Here is a 20,822-nt window from a genome sequence, read left to right as displayed (position 1 = left end):
GGAGATGGTGGATGTGGTAGAGAAGGGAGATGTTGTTGTTGGAGGGGGAAGGAGCAGGAGGTGGGGTGAAGATGGTGGAGGAGGAGGTGAAGGGGAGACAGTGGATGTGGTAGAGGAGGGGAGATGTTGGTGTGGGGGGAGCTGTAGGTGGGGAGGAGAGGAAGTGGTGGTGATGGAGATGGTTGAGGAGGAGGTGAAGGGGAGACAGTGGATGTGGTAGAGGAGGGGAGATGTTGGTGTGGGGGGAGCTGTAGGTGGGGAGGAGAGGAAGTGGTGGTGATGGAGATGGTTGAGGAGGAGGGGTTGAGCTGGAGGAGAAAGAGGTGATGGTGGTGGAGAAGGGGAGGAGATAGTGGTGATGTTGGAGATGGTTGCGCTGGAAGAGGAGATAGAGGTAGTGGCGATGGAGAAGGGGGTGGTGGTGGTGGTGGTGATATTAGACATGGTTGAGGAGGAGGGGGTTGTAATGGAGGAGATAGAAACTATTATTATCATGTCTGACATAATTTACACCTCTCCCACTAATATCACCAGGTTTCTTATTGTCACTATGATCACCGTCATCATCATCATGATCTCCATTATCATCATTTTCCTCATCATTATCGTCGCCATCTTTTGTCATCATCCAAGCCTACACCTCGACCAACTCGAGCTACCACCACCATCACTGTGTCTTTATCGCGTCATCATAATCATGATCATCATCATTACCACCACCATTACCACTATCATCACCACATCTCCATCATGGGTGTCAATCTGTGTTTATGGAAATACTGACGCAACAATTTCCGTGATGGGTCTTTTTTTTTACTTTGAGGGGGGTGGGAGGGTCAGTGGTTTGGGGAGTCTAAAAAAAAATAGGGGCCGGACATGGCGTAAAGGGCAAGATTTATAAAAAGCTGCAAGTGAGAGAGCAAAAAAAATTACCGTTTTAATTTAAAAAATATAATTGATTTTGATATGATGTTTTAAAAATAATCAAATAATATCATATTTCATCCCTTTCTTATTTTTCCTTTGCTTCATTTCCTTTTTTTTCTTGGTTATGATTTTTTTTTTTGGGGGGGGTCTATGGCCCCAAGCCTCTATCTGTACGTCAGTTCCATCGAGAGATGGTATCCAAAAAAACTCTGAAATCCCCCCCCCCCCTCCACACACACACACACCATCCAAAAAGGGATGTGAGGTTTAGAACAACATCTCATTACTCGTTACAATACAAAATTCATATTTTGCGTACAAATTGTAACAAGTCATCGCAATTAAATGGAAACAAAACAAACCAAAAGAAATGTCAAAAGATAAACCAGAAATATGTGTGTACAATGTGTCTTGTTGAATACAAATTCAAACACAACCATACAAAACAACAAACTTTATTTGATACGGACAAACAAAACAAAAATAGCTCAATCCTAATCAATGGAATAAATTGACAAGGCCCACTAAAATATTTGAGAAAACATACAGATATACTGAACGGTTGTATTTACAAACCCACTTTAATTCATACAGTAACTTTGATGATGAAAACAGACTTAACGCGATGTTCAACAGTTGAATGACATCTAGCCATAAATAAGCATGTGAAACGACTTGAATTGAATCGCGCCCAAAATCACGATACGATATGCTATCAAACATGTTTCTTTTTCCCAAAATAATTATGCATCTATGTATTCTAACTCATTTTACACATATATGAACGACGAAAGTTCTACAGAAAATGATTTTTTTTTAACTATTTCTTTTTTTTTGCATTCTCAGCATACAATTGTTATTTGTTTGTTGGCCCAAAATATATTTTCGTTACCGGGTTGTGGGCTACGATAAAGCATGTTTGAGTAATTCGTTCTTGGTAACATTAAATAATAATATAGATACGTTTAATATACTAAAACGAAACAAGCAACTCAGAAATTCAGAAATCAAAATAAAAAAGATTAATTTCGATGATAACTTTAAACTATCTATTGGCTACTTGCAATTACCTACCATTAATGAGAAATCAATAGTACAATAACTGAGATGACTTACAACATCTTTTTACATCTAAGCTGTGCATGCTTAGTATGATTTTGGTCGCTTTTCATTCATGTCATTAGCAATAGTTTCATTATAGAAGCGGAGATGGAAAGTCGCAATATTAAATGCAAAGAGCACAATTCTTACGATGTGAAAAGCAACCTGTTTAATTTCATGCCCAAAATACGTCAATAACAACTGCAAAATTAAATTTGAAATAGGTCAAATTTAATTCCCTGTCCACCGCCAGTGACTACGCTTTTCGATACTTTCCATCAGAAAACTTGTATATTTTTGTAATAAAACAAACTCTTATTTCTGCGGTGTCAAATCCGACTCAGAACAATGCCAGCTTGGGTCTCTATTCTTCTATTATGAGATTAAGTGATTAAAGTGTGGTATCAGCTGAAAGTTACTTAATTCTGAGTCAAATTAACTTGGACAAAAAGTCAATTTGACTAGGAACAGAGTTGACTCCCAAGCAACACCCTAGAATAGCTTGTTACACTTTAAAAACACTGAGTAAAATTTTACCCAATATTGGGTAAAAAGGGAACATGCATGTTTGCTAGGTATTTTTACCCCATATTGGGCTATTTCAACGCAACATTGCGTAAAATTTACAAAATATTGGGTATCTTTTTACCAAACCAACATACATGTTCCCATTTTACCCAATAATGGGTAAACCTTTTTTTAAAGTGTACCTTTGTTTGAAGTCAGACAATACAGACCTTGCGTGAATTATTCTCATTATCAAATAAGAACACAATAAGATAGGGCTGTACTTTAAACAAATTGCAATCTATTCCCATTCACAATACTCTACCAACCTACTATCAATGGCGATCATGACTCAATTCTTTTGAAGGTTTTCAGACAGAATATTAGCAATACAATTCATTCACTAAACGAATATAAACACACACGCACACACACAAATAGTATTTTTTTTTCGATTTTGATCAGAACAAAACTGTGCTAGAATCATTTTCGATCTACCATGAAAAATCACTTTGCTACCAATACAAAACACTTTTTGCAATTTTTTTAGCCTTTAACAATATATTTACATTAATTTTCAACATATTAAGGTCTAAAGCCTTCAGAATATCAATGTGTTTTAATACGAAATTAGGCCTATCTTTAAATATTTGCTAATTCTACATCTATTTTCTCTGAAAAAAAAGTAATTTATCTTATCAAGAACAAAACAAAAGTAATATTGATTTACCATGTTTACTGTTTTCTAAACCTAACATTTGTAATATACTTATCAATTTTTCATTTTTTTGTCGTTTTTGTTAATCTTCGTCTATATTGTTTAATTCCGTAATTTATCTAGAATATTGCTTTTTTACACTTTTGAATTGCTTTGTTTTAAAACATTTCACAACAGAATAATGATAATAGAATTCAGTAATAAAATGTAGATATGGAATGATTAAACATTTTTTTTTCATATTGCACTGCAACATAATAACATCGTACAAAATATTTACTGATTGTTTATTAGCAGGGCAATTGTCCTAATATTAAAACCTGTACCCTGCCCAAATCATGCCAAACAATTTATACTTTTTAACTATCAACATGAAAAATTTTAAAGAAATATAATTCTGTCTACCAGAAAGGCTAGCGACGTCAATTCTTGTTACACTTCACTGTGCGTTTACTAATCATGTAATATTTTTGCAATACAACAAACCAAAGTGCATATAAATATTACAAAAAATGACAGCCCTAAACAATCACAGTTTTGCGCAGATTGAGATAGTATTTGAAAAGAAGCCCGATTGTCATAAGCGATATATATATTTTCTTTTTACAAATGTACAAAGCTTTTGTTTGTTTTGCATAATTGAATTTAGTCATGGTGATTGAAATAATTAACATTCAAAGTGTAACTTAATGCAAATGTCATGTTCCCTTGAGAGTTTTTACACTGATTATTATATTTTCCCCCGTTTTCTTATTCGTACTGTAACCTAGATAAAGTGAGGTAAATTAGCCAAGTGATGCAACCTTGCCGTTTGGGTGGTTCATATTCCTATATACATAATATCAATTTGGCATCACACTGTCACCAAAGTTTAACTATTTAGAATGAAAAGCGTTTTCATAATAGTTTATTTCATATAATTTCAAACCTTTTTCTCCTTTTAAATTTATTTGAAAAATGGACCATTAGCATCATAATTATTCTGTCTTTTTATTGAAGGCATTTCCTGCCCAAATCTTATTTTGTCACCATTCTGGCATTTTACCCTGATATGTTTGTTAAATTATTGTTTAAATAAGTTATTCAAGTCACAAAGTTATGCCTCTGGATACAAAAAAAGATGTCTGCGAGTGTATGGTACATGTAACTAGGATGTGGGGGACAAGAGAGGGGGCGGGCGGGAGGGGATAAGAGGAGGAGGAAAGGGAGGGGTGCTGGAGGAAAAGTAGTAACCCTCCCGACGACCTTCCTCAAGAGGTTCTCCTTGTATGCCGGTGATGGGATAAATGAAAACCATATCAAGTAATGAAATTTTTTATTAGATCCAATATCGCGGGGGGGGGGGCTAAACGCAATATTTACGAAATGTAAATCCGTGGTTGGAAACAGATGTGGATCCGGGGTGCACATTTGGCCAGTTCTACGTGGACGAAATGACCTTAATTTGTAGGTGAGAACCTTTTTTATTGTTTGTTTGTTTGTCAAATTTTCCTCAGGAAAATGTGCCCCCCCCCCTTGGAAAATCCTGGATCCGCCTCTGGTTGGAAATATTCTTTTCAACCAGTGTACACATTACATTTTTAACCAACATTGGGTGGCCGTCCTTCATTTACTATAGCAGGGGCGCGATTGTCGGTAACACCGCCCTCTACGACTGTTTCAGCTATATCAACCCGGCGACAATGACCTTTGCTTAAAGACTTCTGCTTCTGATTCTTTCCAAGGCAAGTTAGACCTGGGGAAAATGAATTTAAATGCAGGTCAAATATATCATTATCGTATAATTTTTATTATTTTGTATCCTTTTCATTTCTGCTCTTTTGTATATTAGACTCGATAAATGAAAATATTGTGAATAAAAATGAATTACTATCTTCTGTACCTTCTTTTCAGTAACCATGAAGGATTGGTACACATGCTATAGAAACCTAAATTCTCATCTTGTTCTTCTTTTCTTAATATTAAATTACCCTTTTCTTTAAAAAAAATCTAATTTTCTCCTTTGAATCATGTAGCATGCTTTCTAACAATATTAGACAAGAATAAGAATGGCGACACAATCTCACCTTGACTGCACATACAAGGATGTACGCAATGGTGTCCCTCAGGTTTGTTGACAATATGACATACTTTATTCCCTCGTCTTAAGAGACAGCATTGACCTGAAAATGGTAACAAGGGTGATTATTATTTAACGGTTGTTTACAGTCACATCAATGGATACATAACACATGCATGTACAAAGTGTAGAAGACTTTACATCAACTCTTTTTTATCTTTTTTTTCTTGGTTTAGAAATACGTAGTCTGACTGTTGCTGTCAGATAATGACAGATTGATAGGACTAGTTAAATGAAAGGCATTGCTAACGATGATTTAACTTATAAAGTCTGATCTGCAAGGTCCCGCTTATCACCAGAGTATGTGGTGTGTTGTACAAATAAGCCCTGATTTTTTTTATAATCATAAAAGAAATTATCGTGCCTTAGTGACTGGAAACACTATTCAAATTTCATTCCATATGTTAATATGTTTTATATTTATTTCTCCATAACCTTAAAGTTCTGACAAACCTTCTTGACAATTCTCGTGATCTTCACACGGGATTCTCGTTGCGTTTTTCCGGTTGTGCCCCAGTTTTCGCATCTTACGTTCAAGTCTCTGTATCCTCTTCTCTGTCCTTGATAACTCGGTGTTGTCAGCCAATCTCTGCTTCTTGTTCTTCTTATCCTTTTTGTTTGTATCTGGTTCAGTCTGGGTAGATTGAGATAAAGGTAAAACTCAATCGGTGACAATATATCTATCCTTTCCCATACAAAAATATCACTACTGTAGACATTTTTTACAGGCAACAAGAAGAGCTTAAAATACTCAGGTTCCAGGTCTGAATAGAAAAGAAACCACAAGCGCTTCGCGCTCGCATTATAATTTGATAAGTGACATAAGTAGGCCTACATTATATCCAACCTGAATAACTTCATGACTTGTATTAAACATGTGAAAAGGCATTTATCTTATTTTTATTGTAATATGTTTTTATCCTTATCACGAATTCCTACAATCAGTCCTATTTTTTTCTCATGTCGGTGTATTAGAAATTTAAGGTCGAATTTCGTACTCGCATTAGATAAGTTAAATAAGCATCTCGTTCAAGGCAGCAAAATGTGGTTAGAATGTCGCGTTTTCAGTTCTGAATGTAAAAAAAAAAGAAAAATAAAAATCATTACTTCTTCTTGCTTAATAAGATGCCTTTCTTACAAAATAAAACTAGAAAGCAATAAGACTTCTGTCTTTACGACTATAAACCAAACCCCCAATAAAAAGTCTAGAGCTTCAATATCTTCTAGCATTCGGTCGAAGAAAAGTGTGGATGGGTTTTTGTTTTGTACCCCCCCCCCCTTCCCCAATTAGACAATGTTGGATCCGCCCCTGTAAAAGGTGCTGTGCCAGAGGCCATACCACAGTAACGTAAGTGATTTTCTATTGTATATATACCTGTGTTGGTTGTTGTTGTGTTGTCTGTACCGGCGATGGCCCTGATGGAGTGAGGTTGATCCCATCGGCTACGGGGGAGGGGGTGGGGTTCACCGTAAGCTCCAATTCATCAGCTAAACGATGAAGAAGAAAAAAATATATATCAATACATTTTCATTACCAGCATTAAAATTTCAGGCCCTACTTCAAAATAAAATATACTTATTATTAGAATTTGATATCCAGAAAAATTTGTTAAATCTAGCATACTAGTCGTAATCGCTTATAAAAGACATAATTTTAGACTTTAAAAACGAAGAAAATCCGAAAAGAAAAGTATAAACAAAGAGGAAGGGAGAGAAAGGAAGAAAGAAAAAAAAAGAAAAAAGACAAAGACAGAAATGATAACAGGGCCCGCTGGGAGAACAGTTTTCAGAACTGAAGTGGCTTCCCTGGGTAAATATATACCGTTTTTATTATTATTATTGCTATTGTTATATTATTATTATTATTATTATTATTGTTATTAATATTTATTCTTATCATTATTATTAGGATTAATGACGAAAAAAAATAGAAAAGAAGAAAAGAAAGAAAAAGAAAGGAAGGAAAAAAGGAAAAAAGAAAGAAAGAAAAAAAAAGAAAGAAAGAAAGAAAGGAAGGAAGAAAAGAAAGTTAGGAAGGAATGGATGAAGGAAGGAAGGAAGAAAGAAAGAAAGGAAGGAGGGATGGAAGGAAGGAAAAAAGGAAGAAGGAAGAAAAATAAGAGAGGAAGAAGAAAAAGAGAATGAAATAAAATAATGTAACAAATTATGGTGGTAAACTTAGATACGATCTGTCACTCTCAGCACTTCTTCCATTCTCCTCTTCAGTATTCCCAGTATCACGGGGATATGAACCACCTGGGAAAAGGTAACTGCAGACTGCGTAATCATATCATTGATTAAAGACGCATCGCGTTACCAAGGTAACCATAGATCATTATAATCGTTACCTGAATCAGGGTTGTTTTTTGCGAGTTTCCGTTTCTCCTTCTTTTCTCTTTTCTTCTCCTCCTTGCGAAATTTCCTGGCTTCGCGTTCAGTCTGAGCTTGATCTCTCATGAGTTTCTTAGCCTCGCGATCACGGTGATGCTTCTTTGAAGATACCGTCGTCGTTGAGGTCGTGATCATCGTCGCATCGACGTCGTCATCTAACTCGACCTCCGGTTCAACCAAGGGGTCACCTTCCGCAACGGGTTCCGGGGTTTCCTCCACAATCGTTGGCTCGTTTTCTACCAATGGATCCTCAGGTAGCTCATTCGAGTTCTCATTCATCGAGAGCGCCGTCGTCGTCGTCCTGGTCGTCGTGATCGCAGCCTCCTGATTGTGTTTCTTGTGGTGCTTCTTCTTCTCGCTCCTATCTTTCTTTCGATTACCTTTCTCCTTCACGGCAACGTCGCTCGATTCCACCGTGTCTTCGTGATCCCGATGTCGTTTTCCGCCTCGATTTCGGTGTTTATCTCTTTGTTTTGATTTCGATGACGGATTTTCGACCTCCGGGGCGACTGCCGGGTCGGCCTGGGGGACATTTTCAGCGGGGACTGCTGTGGTTAAGGCGGAGTCCTGTCCTGGCTGAGTGTTGCCTGCTCCAGGTGGACTGTTTGATCCCTTTCTTGGTGTATCTATAAAGAAAAAATATAACCTTCGAGTCAAATTTCTATCGATCAATGTTTAACTGTTTTGTAATCGTGTTTCAGCATTTCATCATTATATGTTTGTAATATGTGCCAGTTCTATGTTTCATGAACTAGATCTTAAAACTTTATAAGTTATATGATGCCAATTCAACACATACCCCCAGCATAACAAAAGTTCATTGACCCAAATGACCTTTGACGTTGATCATGTGACCTGAAACTCAGGCAGGATGTTAAGTAATGCTTGATTGCCCTCATGTCCAAGTTTCATGCACTAAGTCTATTTACTTTTGAAGTCATGATGACATTCCAAGAACAATAATCTTGGTTAATATTTCAATGTTGACAACGCCGTCGCCGTCGGAAAAGCGACGCCACGCCTATTATATAGTCTCGCTCTGCTCCTGCAGGCGAGACAACAGGTAAAAAGAAAACATAATTAACTTAGGAAAATCTGACTGGGGTATGGTGTTCGCATGACATATCAAAATTGTGGAAGTCACGACCTAATGTGCATAGTTTAAGCCCTTTGGCTCCTTTTTCGAATGGTGACGTCAGAACTCAAATAAAGATAAAACTGTAAAATCCCAGATGCATTTTTTTCAAGACACCCGGCCTGACAACATGGCAAACCTACACCCACACCCAAATACTCGCACATGTACGTAGTCATTTCCATTTAAGTATGGCAAATACTCGCACATGTACGTAGTCATTTCCATATAAGTATTTTACAAACGTAATGGAATTCGTAGTTGATTTGTAATCATTGTTATCATATTTCATTTGCATTCGTTTATATTTATGATGTATGTTTGATTTGTATTTTTTTTATAATGTTAATAATGGAAATAAAACTTGGACTTGAACTAGTCTGTTTAACAACCTTCCTCTCGTAATACCTTACATCACTCACAAAATACATTATTAAGATTTTCACTTGTCTTTTTCCTCAAATAAATCCATATTTACCATCAAAAAGAAGATGAGCAGAGTAATAAGGTATTCTTGAAAAAAAAACCAAGGGAAAAGAATCAACTAATCACGTTTCTATCAGTGTTTATGACATTGCAAATAATATGGGCTGACAAGTGGAATTGATCTAGTCTTCAACGAGACTTTGTTTATGGATGGTTAATGGTGCGGTTCTTTGACCAATACCGAACCTGTATTATTTCAAATTTGTCCTGTTATTCTTATATTAAGAATGAAATGGACACGCATGTCGTGAGTGGATAAAAACCTAATCAAGAAGAATAACAAGGACGAGGAGTAGAAGAGAGAAGAAAACAAGGGCGAAGAAAGAAGAGAAAAGGAGAAACAAAGAAGTAATCGATGCAAAATGGGAAGAAGACGGAGGAGAAGAATAAGAAAAAATACAACACCAACAAATTACCCCCAGTCATGTCAGTAAAATCAATAACTTCCTCTCCCCATCCATAAAACTAAATGAAAGAGGCGATCTAACCGCGGCTATTCATTCATGTTTATTAAAATGGATTACATTATTGGGGAAAATCTATCTATGTTATTGAAATCAATATAAACTGAAGTAACGAAATAGCTATCATTATAATTAGCAAAGCCATTTTTCCTGATAATTAAACCTTCTATAACCTTAGCGAATAGAAAAGGTAAAATATCATTTTTGTAAGGATAAGCCCCACTTAATATACTTTAGTTTATCAATACTATAGTATTCATTTCCAATATTTGAGTAGAATGCCATATACGCTAATGGAACATCATCGGGGGTGTCATAATAGAGAAGGGTGATAGCCCCGCCCCCCCTCTCCCCTCCTATACATTTACAAGGAATAACTGTAAGCGGTAAAAGAGATAAAAAGATTTAGAAAAACAAAAAAATGTTAAACATTTAAGACAAATATATGTGTGTCATACTCTGTCTCCGCCTCACCCCCCTCACCCCCTCCACCTCCCACAAAATACCACCCTATCGGATTACATTAAGATAGTTTGGGCCTCAAATTGTCCAGTATTATGCATAGGTCGATGGAATACAAATGTAGTTATTACAACCTATAACAGAGGAGATCGCTTCGATATAAACATAACAATGATACATTACTTCCCCCTTCTCCAGTTGAAATATTACAATAGTGGCCATCTAATATGATTATAGGGACGTCATAATTTGCATGATAACTCAATTTGCGATCAATCACCAGCGTACGGTGGCCGAGAAGAATCCAAAGTGAAATGAAATTTTCCATCAAATTACTTTTGTTGCCGGGGAGGAAATGGGTAATTGCGTCCACACAGGTGAGTCTGTACTGGGGTCCGTTGCAGAAAGAGTTGCAATCAATCGCAACTCTAAAAATCATGCGCAACTTGATTTTCAACCAATCAACAGCGCGCATTTGGGACTTGCGTTTAAACGCAACTCTTTATGCAACGGACCCCAGAAAGGGTAAATGAATGAGGGTAGATAGCAGACAGGTGAATAGGACTGCTTTTAGCATGATGTGTAAATTAACTACCCCCATAGTGATTGGATGGTACATAGACATGTGGCGTCAACGGCGACGCCACGGGGAACAGTGGGGGTGCCCTCCCTTATGATTATCATGTAGTAAAAGAAAGAAATGCAAAGGAAATGAGATGGAGAAAGGGGACGAAAAAGGAAAAATACACAGCAAAAATGCTGTTTATTTTTTACAACGATGTTTACTATAATTATGAACCTTACAGTAGTTTGATAGTTTAAACAGCCATGCTTATTTTTTTTTGAGAATTTAATATTGAAAATTAAATTTTGCTGCTTACGATGTCAAACACTTGTTTAAACCGTTTAAACAACTACTGTAAGGTTTATGATACAGTAAACAACGTTGTATAATGAATTTTTAAACAGTGTTTTTACTGTGTATAGTGTAACAGTTATAGAAGTCTGGCCCCTGTATATTACCGGAAATCGATAGATCAGCGCCATAAAACATAAAAACAACAACAACCAGTGTAACTTGTTGTTGTTATTGTTACATCAAACCTACATTGTGTCGCCCCACCCCTCCCACACCCCCCCCCCCCCCCCCCCCCCCATTTCAAAATATCCTAATAGCGCCGCCGCAGGCATGAGAGGTGTAAATTAAAAGTGTCTAATCGACGTGACCAGTGCCTCGAGCTTCGGCGGTGTCGCTAAAATAACATAGCATTTTAGACAGGTCGTGCGAGACCCACTTACTAAACTCGTGGGTCTGAAGGAAATGTCTTCTTTCAGACATGTTCAGTATATCTAAAATGAAACTTTGCGAGGTAACGGAGCAAGTGAGAAAAAAATCAGCATTTTAAACGTTCTGTCATAGAGATTAATCATGTGAAAAAGTGAAATATGCATGGCAACCAGAAACAGAAGTATAATCGAAGAAAATCATAATGCTGGAAATAGAATACTATTGAATTTATGAATAAAATACAATTTTAAATAATTCTTTGGGGCTCGATAATTTTTTTTTTAATTGTGGGAAAATCGTAGATTATTTCATAATGCATGTATTGATACTATCTATACAATATCATCTATGCAACCTGACTAAGCTGTATGCATACACTGTATTTGGGTAATTTTTTTGCCAGCATGAGGGTAATTATGTGTCCAACCAACTTGGGGCAGTATTTTACCCAATTCGGGAAGCATATTGTTCAGTAAACTTAAAAAAATAAGCAGCAATTACTTTAGAATTGGCAAAGTGTAGAATGGCAAAATTTTCATCACACTGGATAAATAAAAATGCCCAAAAGAAATGCCCAGTGTTGGTTGGACACATAATTGGACACATAATTGCCTCCATGGAACATTTCTACCCAATATTTATAGAGTGTAGTAATGAATATTTCCCTTTAAGTCACATAAGTCCAGCATGTTTAGGTTGTTGTTTATAAATGAAGTGTGAGATTCGTCATAAATCATCGCGTTGCAGCACGGGCATAATTAAAGTGTCGTGAAATGCTTAATAGACCGTAAGAAGCTTTCCCGCCACTAGGGTCAAAATACTGCAACGCATGAGTCGCAGGTGTAGATGAATTTTCAATTAAGAAAAGGCTCGTTAAGATATTGAAAGGAGTGTTACCATCATTACAAACTATTTTGCTAGTCACACCATCTTTGATCGGTCTGGAGTCGGTTTCACGGGTGTAACTGCACCGTAACGCTGAACAGATGGGACTCTTTCACCAAAGATAATGACTGAATAAGTATGAAAGATGTCTATCTCTACGGAATAAAATCTTCTTATTCGTCTTTGAATAAAAACGATGAAACTTTATGTTCCTAGTGATAGTAAATTCTGCACCTCTACTAAAAAAATTATATGCAATTTGAATTAACCCTATGGCCCGTATTCTGAAGTCGGGTTTAACTTATACTCAGGTTTAAAGTTGTGGTTCAAGTATGGATAGCCAATTGTTACATAAATCACTAATGGTAGAGATATCCTATTTCAACTCATTTGGCTCTCAAATCATTCATAATTGTTTAGGAAGTATAGATGATTGTCTTCACCATCGATGAATCAGGAAAGAGCACAGTAAATATAAGAAACATATAACTTAATAATTTTAGCACAGAGTTAGACCATGGTCTAAGTTAAACCTGACTTCAGAATACGGGCCTATGATTTTCATTGCCCCCCCCCCCCTTACCACTACTATCCTAAGAATGAAACATTTTCATGGTCAAAAAAATATTAACGATATTGATAAAAGGTATTTAAAGTATCATCATGGAGGAATTCTCAGAACTGTTTTAAGATGCAAACTTCGTTGTTCGATCAGACTTGTTCGACATCTACCTTAGATCATCGTCACAAGCTGAATTCCATACAGACGAGCCTTTTTTCGTTCAACGTTGAAAGCTACTATAACTCGCATTTCTTTTTAATAGAGAAATTATTATTGTCAGTGACAAATCTCTCATGAAAAGCGCTATAGAAACCAAATTGAAGTGTATATAGGCTCATTCAACTAATAAGATTTAAAAAAAAACAGCGAGACGAAAGAAGATGGGCACCTTAACCTCATAACATTTATAATGATAACATACCATGGGCCCTATTACTTGCATCGAATAAAATTTATGAGAGTTCCTCATTAAAGGGGGGGGGCATATTCCAATTTTTGTGACATCTTTTATGGCAGACCCTTAATTTCCACGTGGCTTTATAATATACCATTTCAAGAAAATTCACTCATTCTGTATTTCTGATTCATCTAGTATCATTTTTTTATATATTTATATATATATATATATATATATATATATATATATCCTACCTTTAAATGATTATAATTATTTTTGGTGATTTATATACCTGTTTTTATCATGATAAACTGAAACCTCCTGTTTGTCAATAGTTATATACCAATAAATAGATTATAATAAAATATACTTCTTATTCGTTTTGTAGCTTTCTCTTCCTTACAATTATCACAACTATCTGTATTCCTGATTTAATATCATCCCATTACTCGGTCATGTGTAGATAACGTCACTATTCAGTCAAATTGTTGACTGTAAGGAAATTTAAGAGACCTTTCCAGGAAACTGCATCGTGCTTCTCTTCTATTGCACAATGAGGACGTTCTTTTATCAGGTGATTACTTCGACGGTATTAAGGTCAAATTTACCCAAGATATTACCGATCTATCATAAAAGTTGTCTGTTAAGAAGGCAGGCTTATTGAAATTCGGACAGTAGTGTGACCTTTTGATATGTGAGCCTTTAAGCCTGTTTAAAAATGTTTATATTTTTTTGTGAAAGAGGTAAAGGGTTCAGAAGCTTTTTTAATGATTTTCCCATCCATAGGGTTCAATCATAATTGTTCGACATAACAAAATGTAGTTTCAGCAGATGATTATTAATTTTGAGTTAAAAAAACAACTTTAAATTTAATTATTAAAACTTTCAACATCGCTGGATTCAAGAAAGGGAAATTTTTATTGGGAGAGTCTAATTCAATGGGATAAGTATAAAAAAATCATTTTATTTATTTGTTTATTTTTTGCAAATCTTTATTCAGATTAGCCTGTTCAGCTTTATACAAAAATATGTCAAATTACACAATATATACAATTAAAAGGTTCATTAAAAATCACTGGTCTTCCTCAGGGATCTGCATTATTATCTACATAAATAAAACACATAATTCATAACATTAAAAAATAAAACATTTCATTATAAGAATCATCAAAAATATCAACGTTTTGATTACAACCGTTGTAATCAAAGTGTATAAGGAGGGCGTTTAACAATGGCAAAAAGAAATTAAAAAAAAATCCCCTTGCATGATTTTCGTTTTTTCCCCCTTTCAAAATGAAAATTCAATGATAAAGCGAGCTCTTTCAACTCAAACATTATCCAGTGATTGATTGGGTAATTATATAAGAGGATTGAGCGACAAGTGATTTATGAGAAGTGTGAACCCCGTTAACCATTCATTAATCCAAATGTCGGGGTTTTCACCACCGGTTAGAATGAAGGTTGCAAGCCGATTTATCATTGGTCTATACATGAATATTCATACTAAAAAGCTTATACAGTCATGACGTGTGTTAATCCTCACTTTGAACGAAGAAGTCATATGCTTTGTATAGGAATTTAAAGGAGTAATCTTGACTAATCGTAATTGGTTTGGTTTACTTCGATCTAGGACGCACTTTGGGAAGTTTTTCGTGAAAATGATTAGTAATAGACTAGTTTCACAGATTTTCCATTAGACATGTTCCGTTATCAACCCCCTCCCTTCCCCCGTTGCGTATAACAGGACCTTTAAAAACTTGGTCCAGCTTAAAGCGATTCATATTCTATATCTGAAATATCTATCAGTTTTATTTATATCTGACATCATTTCAATCCGTCAATTCACGCATCACATCAATCCAGCCTCTGGACACCATCTTACTTACAAAGAGCTGCGATAGATTCAAGTATCTCTCGGTTCTTCGTGGAGCCCACAATATTGTCATTCCACTCTCGTTTATGTTGGCGGTTGTCATAATACATTCTCACCAAATATTATCATACCTCATATATAGAGTTACTGTATGAATAAAACATTATTTGGTAATGAAAATGTCTGAGGTATAACCCATGGTGTATTTGTTGACGAGGTGACTACATGCAGCGTCCCTGATCGAGATGGTTATGAGGGACATCTTATTCAGTGCACCAATACCAACCAAAACGTGTTGTCGTTTTGTTTAATTTTATCGATATCACGAAAAAAAAATGCATATAAATTGGTGAATCAAGCTTAAACCCCCATCCCGAATAAAATGAATAGGTAAGAAACTTATATTAGGCCAATAGACTGAAAAGGTAGAGAAACGAAAGAAAAAAAAAAGATGATTATAAAAAAGAGGAGGAAGACGAGGAGGAGAAAAAGGAGGCCATTACGGTATTTCAAATAGAATTCGATTTTTTTTTATTATTAAATTTTGTATTAGACTCGTGTATTTGGTCTCCAAACCATAGCTATCTAATCGCCCAATATAGAAAATTAATTGTCAGCGTGGTACATGGTATGGTGTGAATATGATTTAGTTTAATGTTCATATATTATTGGAGTTATTTTCTCACTACACTCTTGGCAGACCTTTTTTTTTAGTTAGATTCGAAAAAGATGCATTACAAAATGAAAAGTGACTGCACCGGTATGCCTAGTAAGAAATAAGAGGATTCGAGAAAAAGAAATTATGAATAATTCTCTGGGGACTTCAGGAAGAGACTTAATTGGAATGAGACTTATTCAACCGTACCTGGAGAGTATGTAGACCTGGGAAGAGAGGTGATCGCCCCCATGTCAGAATAATATCAGGGCACTTCATGAAAAAATTCACCACATCGGTATAATGTAGATTATAAATTGAAAATTGAAATTATAGCTTTGAATTAAAGGGATATGAATTAAATTGTATTTGGCTATAGGCAATGATGATCTGTTCCAAATTCTGATACTCAAATCTTTTAATATTAAGACTTTTAAGAACTTCAGTGAGCCAGAAAATTCATTTTCACCTCTGTTAAATCAATTTGGATGATTTGAACACAAACATCACAAATATCATGAAATTAATGGAAGAATTTTAAGAAGATACAAACTTTTACACTCCATTCCATGCTTGTAAAAATATAAATACGCGGAAAGAAAATACGTCGTCTTTATAGTTTAATTTGGAAGCCAACAAAAAAAGGCGAAATAAACATAAAAATTAATTCAAACAGTGGCCGAACAATTTTCTTATCAGAAAAAAAAGACTTTCAGCTCAAATATCTAGTTTGAAATCCAGTGACATGCCGAACACTGGATCTAAACTTAAATTTAAAATAGAATGTAGTTTAATATGTATTAATAGTTAATATTGTTTGGTTAACATGGTTAATGAGTTTCATTTCATTTCATTTCAAATAAACATTTATTTTCCTCCATTTTACAAAATTTCTTCATTTTTGTTAACACGAATTCATATGAAATCAATTACTATAAAGAATATAAATATATACATCTTATGTGTACAGAGGAAGGCGTAGGTCACTAGAAGCATATGCTTGTGGCGGGATACGCCTGTGGAGTGTGGACATAAAAATATATACAATACACAAAATACAATACAAAAATAAGAAGGGCTAGAAAAAGAGAAGAGAAGAAGGGAAGAAAACGAGAGAGGGAGAAGTGAGCAGGAAGGCGGGCATGAGTTACCGAAGTAAAAGAGAAAAAATGTCAATATATTTCATTTCGCAAACCATGAAAAAAAAAAAAAAAAAAAAAAGCCTAATTTGATATGTTTCTTGTACGGTCCCCTTGAAATATCCCGAACATTGTGCCTGTCAGACTGCGTGAATATCCAGAGTAATTATTCATTCACTCATGTTAGATTTCCTTGTGGATTTTATTTATATTTATTTATGCAATCACTTGGATAGCTTTCCGGCAATATGGCTTCTGAAAACGATTCTTATATAAGGCATCTGCATGATGATCTCGGGTAAAATCATCCCAGTATACCCTGCGGGATATGCGAGGAAATGACAAGAAAGTATTTAGGATGTACAATACGAGGTGGATTATTATTTTTTTTTTTGGGGGGGGGGCACTAGTGACAAACGTTAATTCTTCCTTTCCCACCAGAATTGTAATTTCGCCTCCTGTTTTTGTAAAAATTGCTTTCCTGGTGAAGTAAGAACTCTCGTTTTTCTGCTTCCATTTTATAGAGGTTGGGAAAGGCAAAATGCCTTTTGCATTTGGTGTTTTCATTCAACCTTTTTGTTTGAAGTTCTGGAGGGTAAACCTTCCCCCTTTCCTGTGTCCCTTTTTCGGAACCGCACGAAGTATATAGAAAAAGAAGAAGAAGAAGAAGAAGAAAAAGAAAAAGAAGAAGAAGAAGAAAAAGGAGAAGAAGAAGAAGAAGAAAAGGAAGAAGAAGAAGAGGAAGAAGAAGAAAAAAAAAACAAGTAGAAATCACGTGTAACTGTTAAACAATGTTGACGTCTTCTAAAATGAATTTAGCTTAGATCACGCGGGCTTATAGAGCATTAAAATTATTAACATGCTTAACGAAGCATGCGTCAATCAAAAGATATTCAACGCAATTGTGGTTTGAAGCCAAACCTTAGAGTTGAGAGCAATTATTTCAAGGTGAAGTCTGTAAAATCCAGCCGAATTGTTATCGTAATTATCAAAGATGTAGATCAAGACAGTTATAACAGTTATAAGCGGGCAAACGTACGTGAAATATATTAACGAGGAAAAAAACCTACATTAAACGAGTTTATTATATAGGTATTAATAGAGCCCTATACGACAGAGACCTCACTTTATTATATTCCGCTTTCTGTCTTTCGTTTTCTTCCTCGCTTTTCTCCCTTTTCCCTGCGATGCTTGAAAAATCAAATGAATGTTGTAGGCATGATAATTGATTACACTCGCTAGGGTTGAAATTTTGATTTACTTTAAAACGCACTATATAGTATTTGTCTTAATCTGTTTTTTGAATATAAATGAACACGCTTAAGGGGTAATAGGTATTAGGTATACATTAATAACACATTTTTAGAATGGAGGCCTTTCATATTCTAGTCATTTGAAAGGTCTTAAGGCCACCGCACATCTTACGACTGTTCGCGATCCGATTTTGGAACAAATTGCATTTTGCTCGTTTTCTGATAATGTGAATGGAACATATCATTTTATTTGAGGTTAAAATCAATTGAAAGACTACTAATATAACCATTTTGAAAGATTGCAAGCTTTTATTTTGGAGTAAAGGCCAAATTAGTTTCAAATCGTAGCAAATCGTACCACTGCTATGACGTCATTACGACTAGATATTAAATTTGCTTTTATTCTAGGAAGGATGAAAGCATAGTCACAGATTTGAACATAGGTATTCGTACGATAATTTAGAACATTACACAGTAAGATATTCTGAGTCTCAATATTAGCATCAAATTCTGTTACATTTTATTCTGAAATTGGGTCGCAGACCAATCGTAAGGTGTGCGGTCGCCTTTATACGTAACTTACGAAAAGCTTTAAAACAAACTGTTCGCTTTCATTCCAACGTAATTATTCAACAACAACAAGAAACAACCTTTGTAGATATCGAGCCCAAGCCATAATGTTCGGAGCATGTATATCTCCAGAGAAATAATGGTAAACTATCTATCTTCTTGTTCTACTCGTTTCCATGGCAACAGACTTGGATGGCATGGTGAGCAGGAGTGGTTTGGGGATTAAGAAAAAATACACGGGAGAAGTGGCAAGGGGAGATCAAAATTCTTGACGAGAGCCTCTTCGAATATCAAGTTGATATGGTTGATCATACTTGTCACTGCTGAGTTCCCTTGAGTATTTCTTTAAGAACAATGTAGTATACTCTTGCTGAAAACACAGGGGCCGCCGCGGAACCAGGAACAGGTGACTGAAGACACCCCCCTCCTTTAAATCATTAACATATAAATGATATAAATCATTAGCACCGAGGCTGTTTCGTTAACACAGTAAGACGCATGAAGCAGAGAAGAGTGCAGTTGAAATTCAATTATCACAGTCACGCAAAACTGACAGAAATACTCTTAATGAGTATTGACAGTGAAAGAAAATCAATGCAGTCAACAATCGACAATTAAAATCTAATAATAATGCTAGGAAAGAAAGACGAATTCACAAACAACACGACTGTGAGTCGTCTAGGAAAAGACGAATGAAAAGCAAAGGGTAGGAAAGAGAAAGTCATGGAGGGAAATGTCAAGCAAATATTTTTCAAAGTATTTTTATGACTGATGTACAATACTGATAAACACAGATGGGTCTGGGGTTGCCATAGTAACAATCTGATGCCATTTCGTAATTGAGGAAAAAGAAACGTTACATCTCACCAAGGCATACTCTTCGCTTTCACGTTGTATATTTTACATTTATTGGTCATTCAATCCTTTGTCTTCTGCTTGTCATTTGGCGGCTTATCTTGAACTTTATTGACATTCTATAGTTATTCAACTTGTGCGGTCAGTAAATTTGGAATCATATATACTCTTACACCTCCGATATGACCTTATAAAATCGTTTGAGATGATCTTAATAACGTGCTGCTCTGAATGCATAAATGGGTGAAATGTGTGTGCAATATCATCGTCATCATCAGCATCATCTTCGTCGTCGTCATTATCATCGTCATCATCGTCATCATCGTCATCATTATTATCATCGCCGTGGTCATTAACATCATCATCATCATCACAACCACCACCATCATAATCATCACCACCACTATCATCATCACCAACAGCAGCAGCAACATCATCATCGAAATGACGTCCTACCTTTTAGTTTCCCTGGCGTATCAGGAGGGCGTTTCCTGTTTCTCTTTTTCGCGTCCGCCCCGGCAATGACCACTAGTATCACCATGGCAACGACGAAAGACGTCTGGAGAGCACTCCCTATCTTCATCTTTATTTAGTAGTGGTCCTGTAAATAGAGATGATAGTAGAATAAACACATAAATGATCATGCAATCAAATTATTATTTATATGATGTTGAAGGTTTAAAACATTAATGTAAACATGGTTGAAATATAATAGAATGACATTGACGCCAGAAGCAGCTTTTGGGTTAAAGCCCCAACCTTTCCCTTTTAATAGAACAAAAACAAGTCATAACTATAGACACGACTAAACAAATAAATCGCTGCAAAGATTGAGATGGAGGCGTTCAAAACTTTGCCACCCTCCCACCCCCTCCCATCTTCTTTAAACCCTTGTGTCGCCACCGTTCTACACCTCTCCCCCTCCATCTTCGCCTCCCCTTCTCTCCATCTCTCTCTCTCTCTCTCACTCTGATCTGAGATAATACTACCAAGCTGCGGATGGTGATCCTTATAATATGGCGATCGCTTCATCGT

At 35.8% G+C, this 20,822-nt stretch overlaps 1 protein-coding gene across 1 annotated transcript; it reads right to left on the bottom strand.

The window, feature by feature from the left end:
* Positions 1 to 1,319: 1,319 nt before the first annotated feature.
* LOC129276063 (draxin-like) lies at positions 1,320 to 20,370 on the bottom strand. The gene is made up of 6 exons (XM_054912505.2): positions 20,244 to 20,370; positions 7,721 to 8,389; positions 6,748 to 6,860; positions 5,826 to 6,006; positions 5,320 to 5,415; positions 1,320 to 4,988 (listed from the first exon to the last, which is right to left on the bottom strand). The coding sequence occupies exons 1-6, from the start codon at positions 20,368 to 20,370 to the stop codon at positions 4,834 to 4,836; spliced, it is 1,341 nt and encodes a 446-aa protein (XP_054768480.2). The 3' UTR covers positions 1,320 to 4,833.
* Positions 20,371 to 20,822: the final 452 nt, after the last annotated feature.

The sequence above is a fragment of the Lytechinus pictus genome, chromosome 14, assembly GCF_037042905.1.
Source record: "Lytechinus pictus isolate F3 Inbred chromosome 14, Lp3.0, whole genome shotgun sequence".
NCBI classification, from domain to species: Eukaryota; Metazoa; Echinodermata; class Echinoidea; order Temnopleuroida; family Toxopneustidae; genus Lytechinus; species Lytechinus pictus.
Note: the sequence above shows the minus strand (reverse complement) of the source record. Positions and strands in the feature narration are given on the sequence as shown.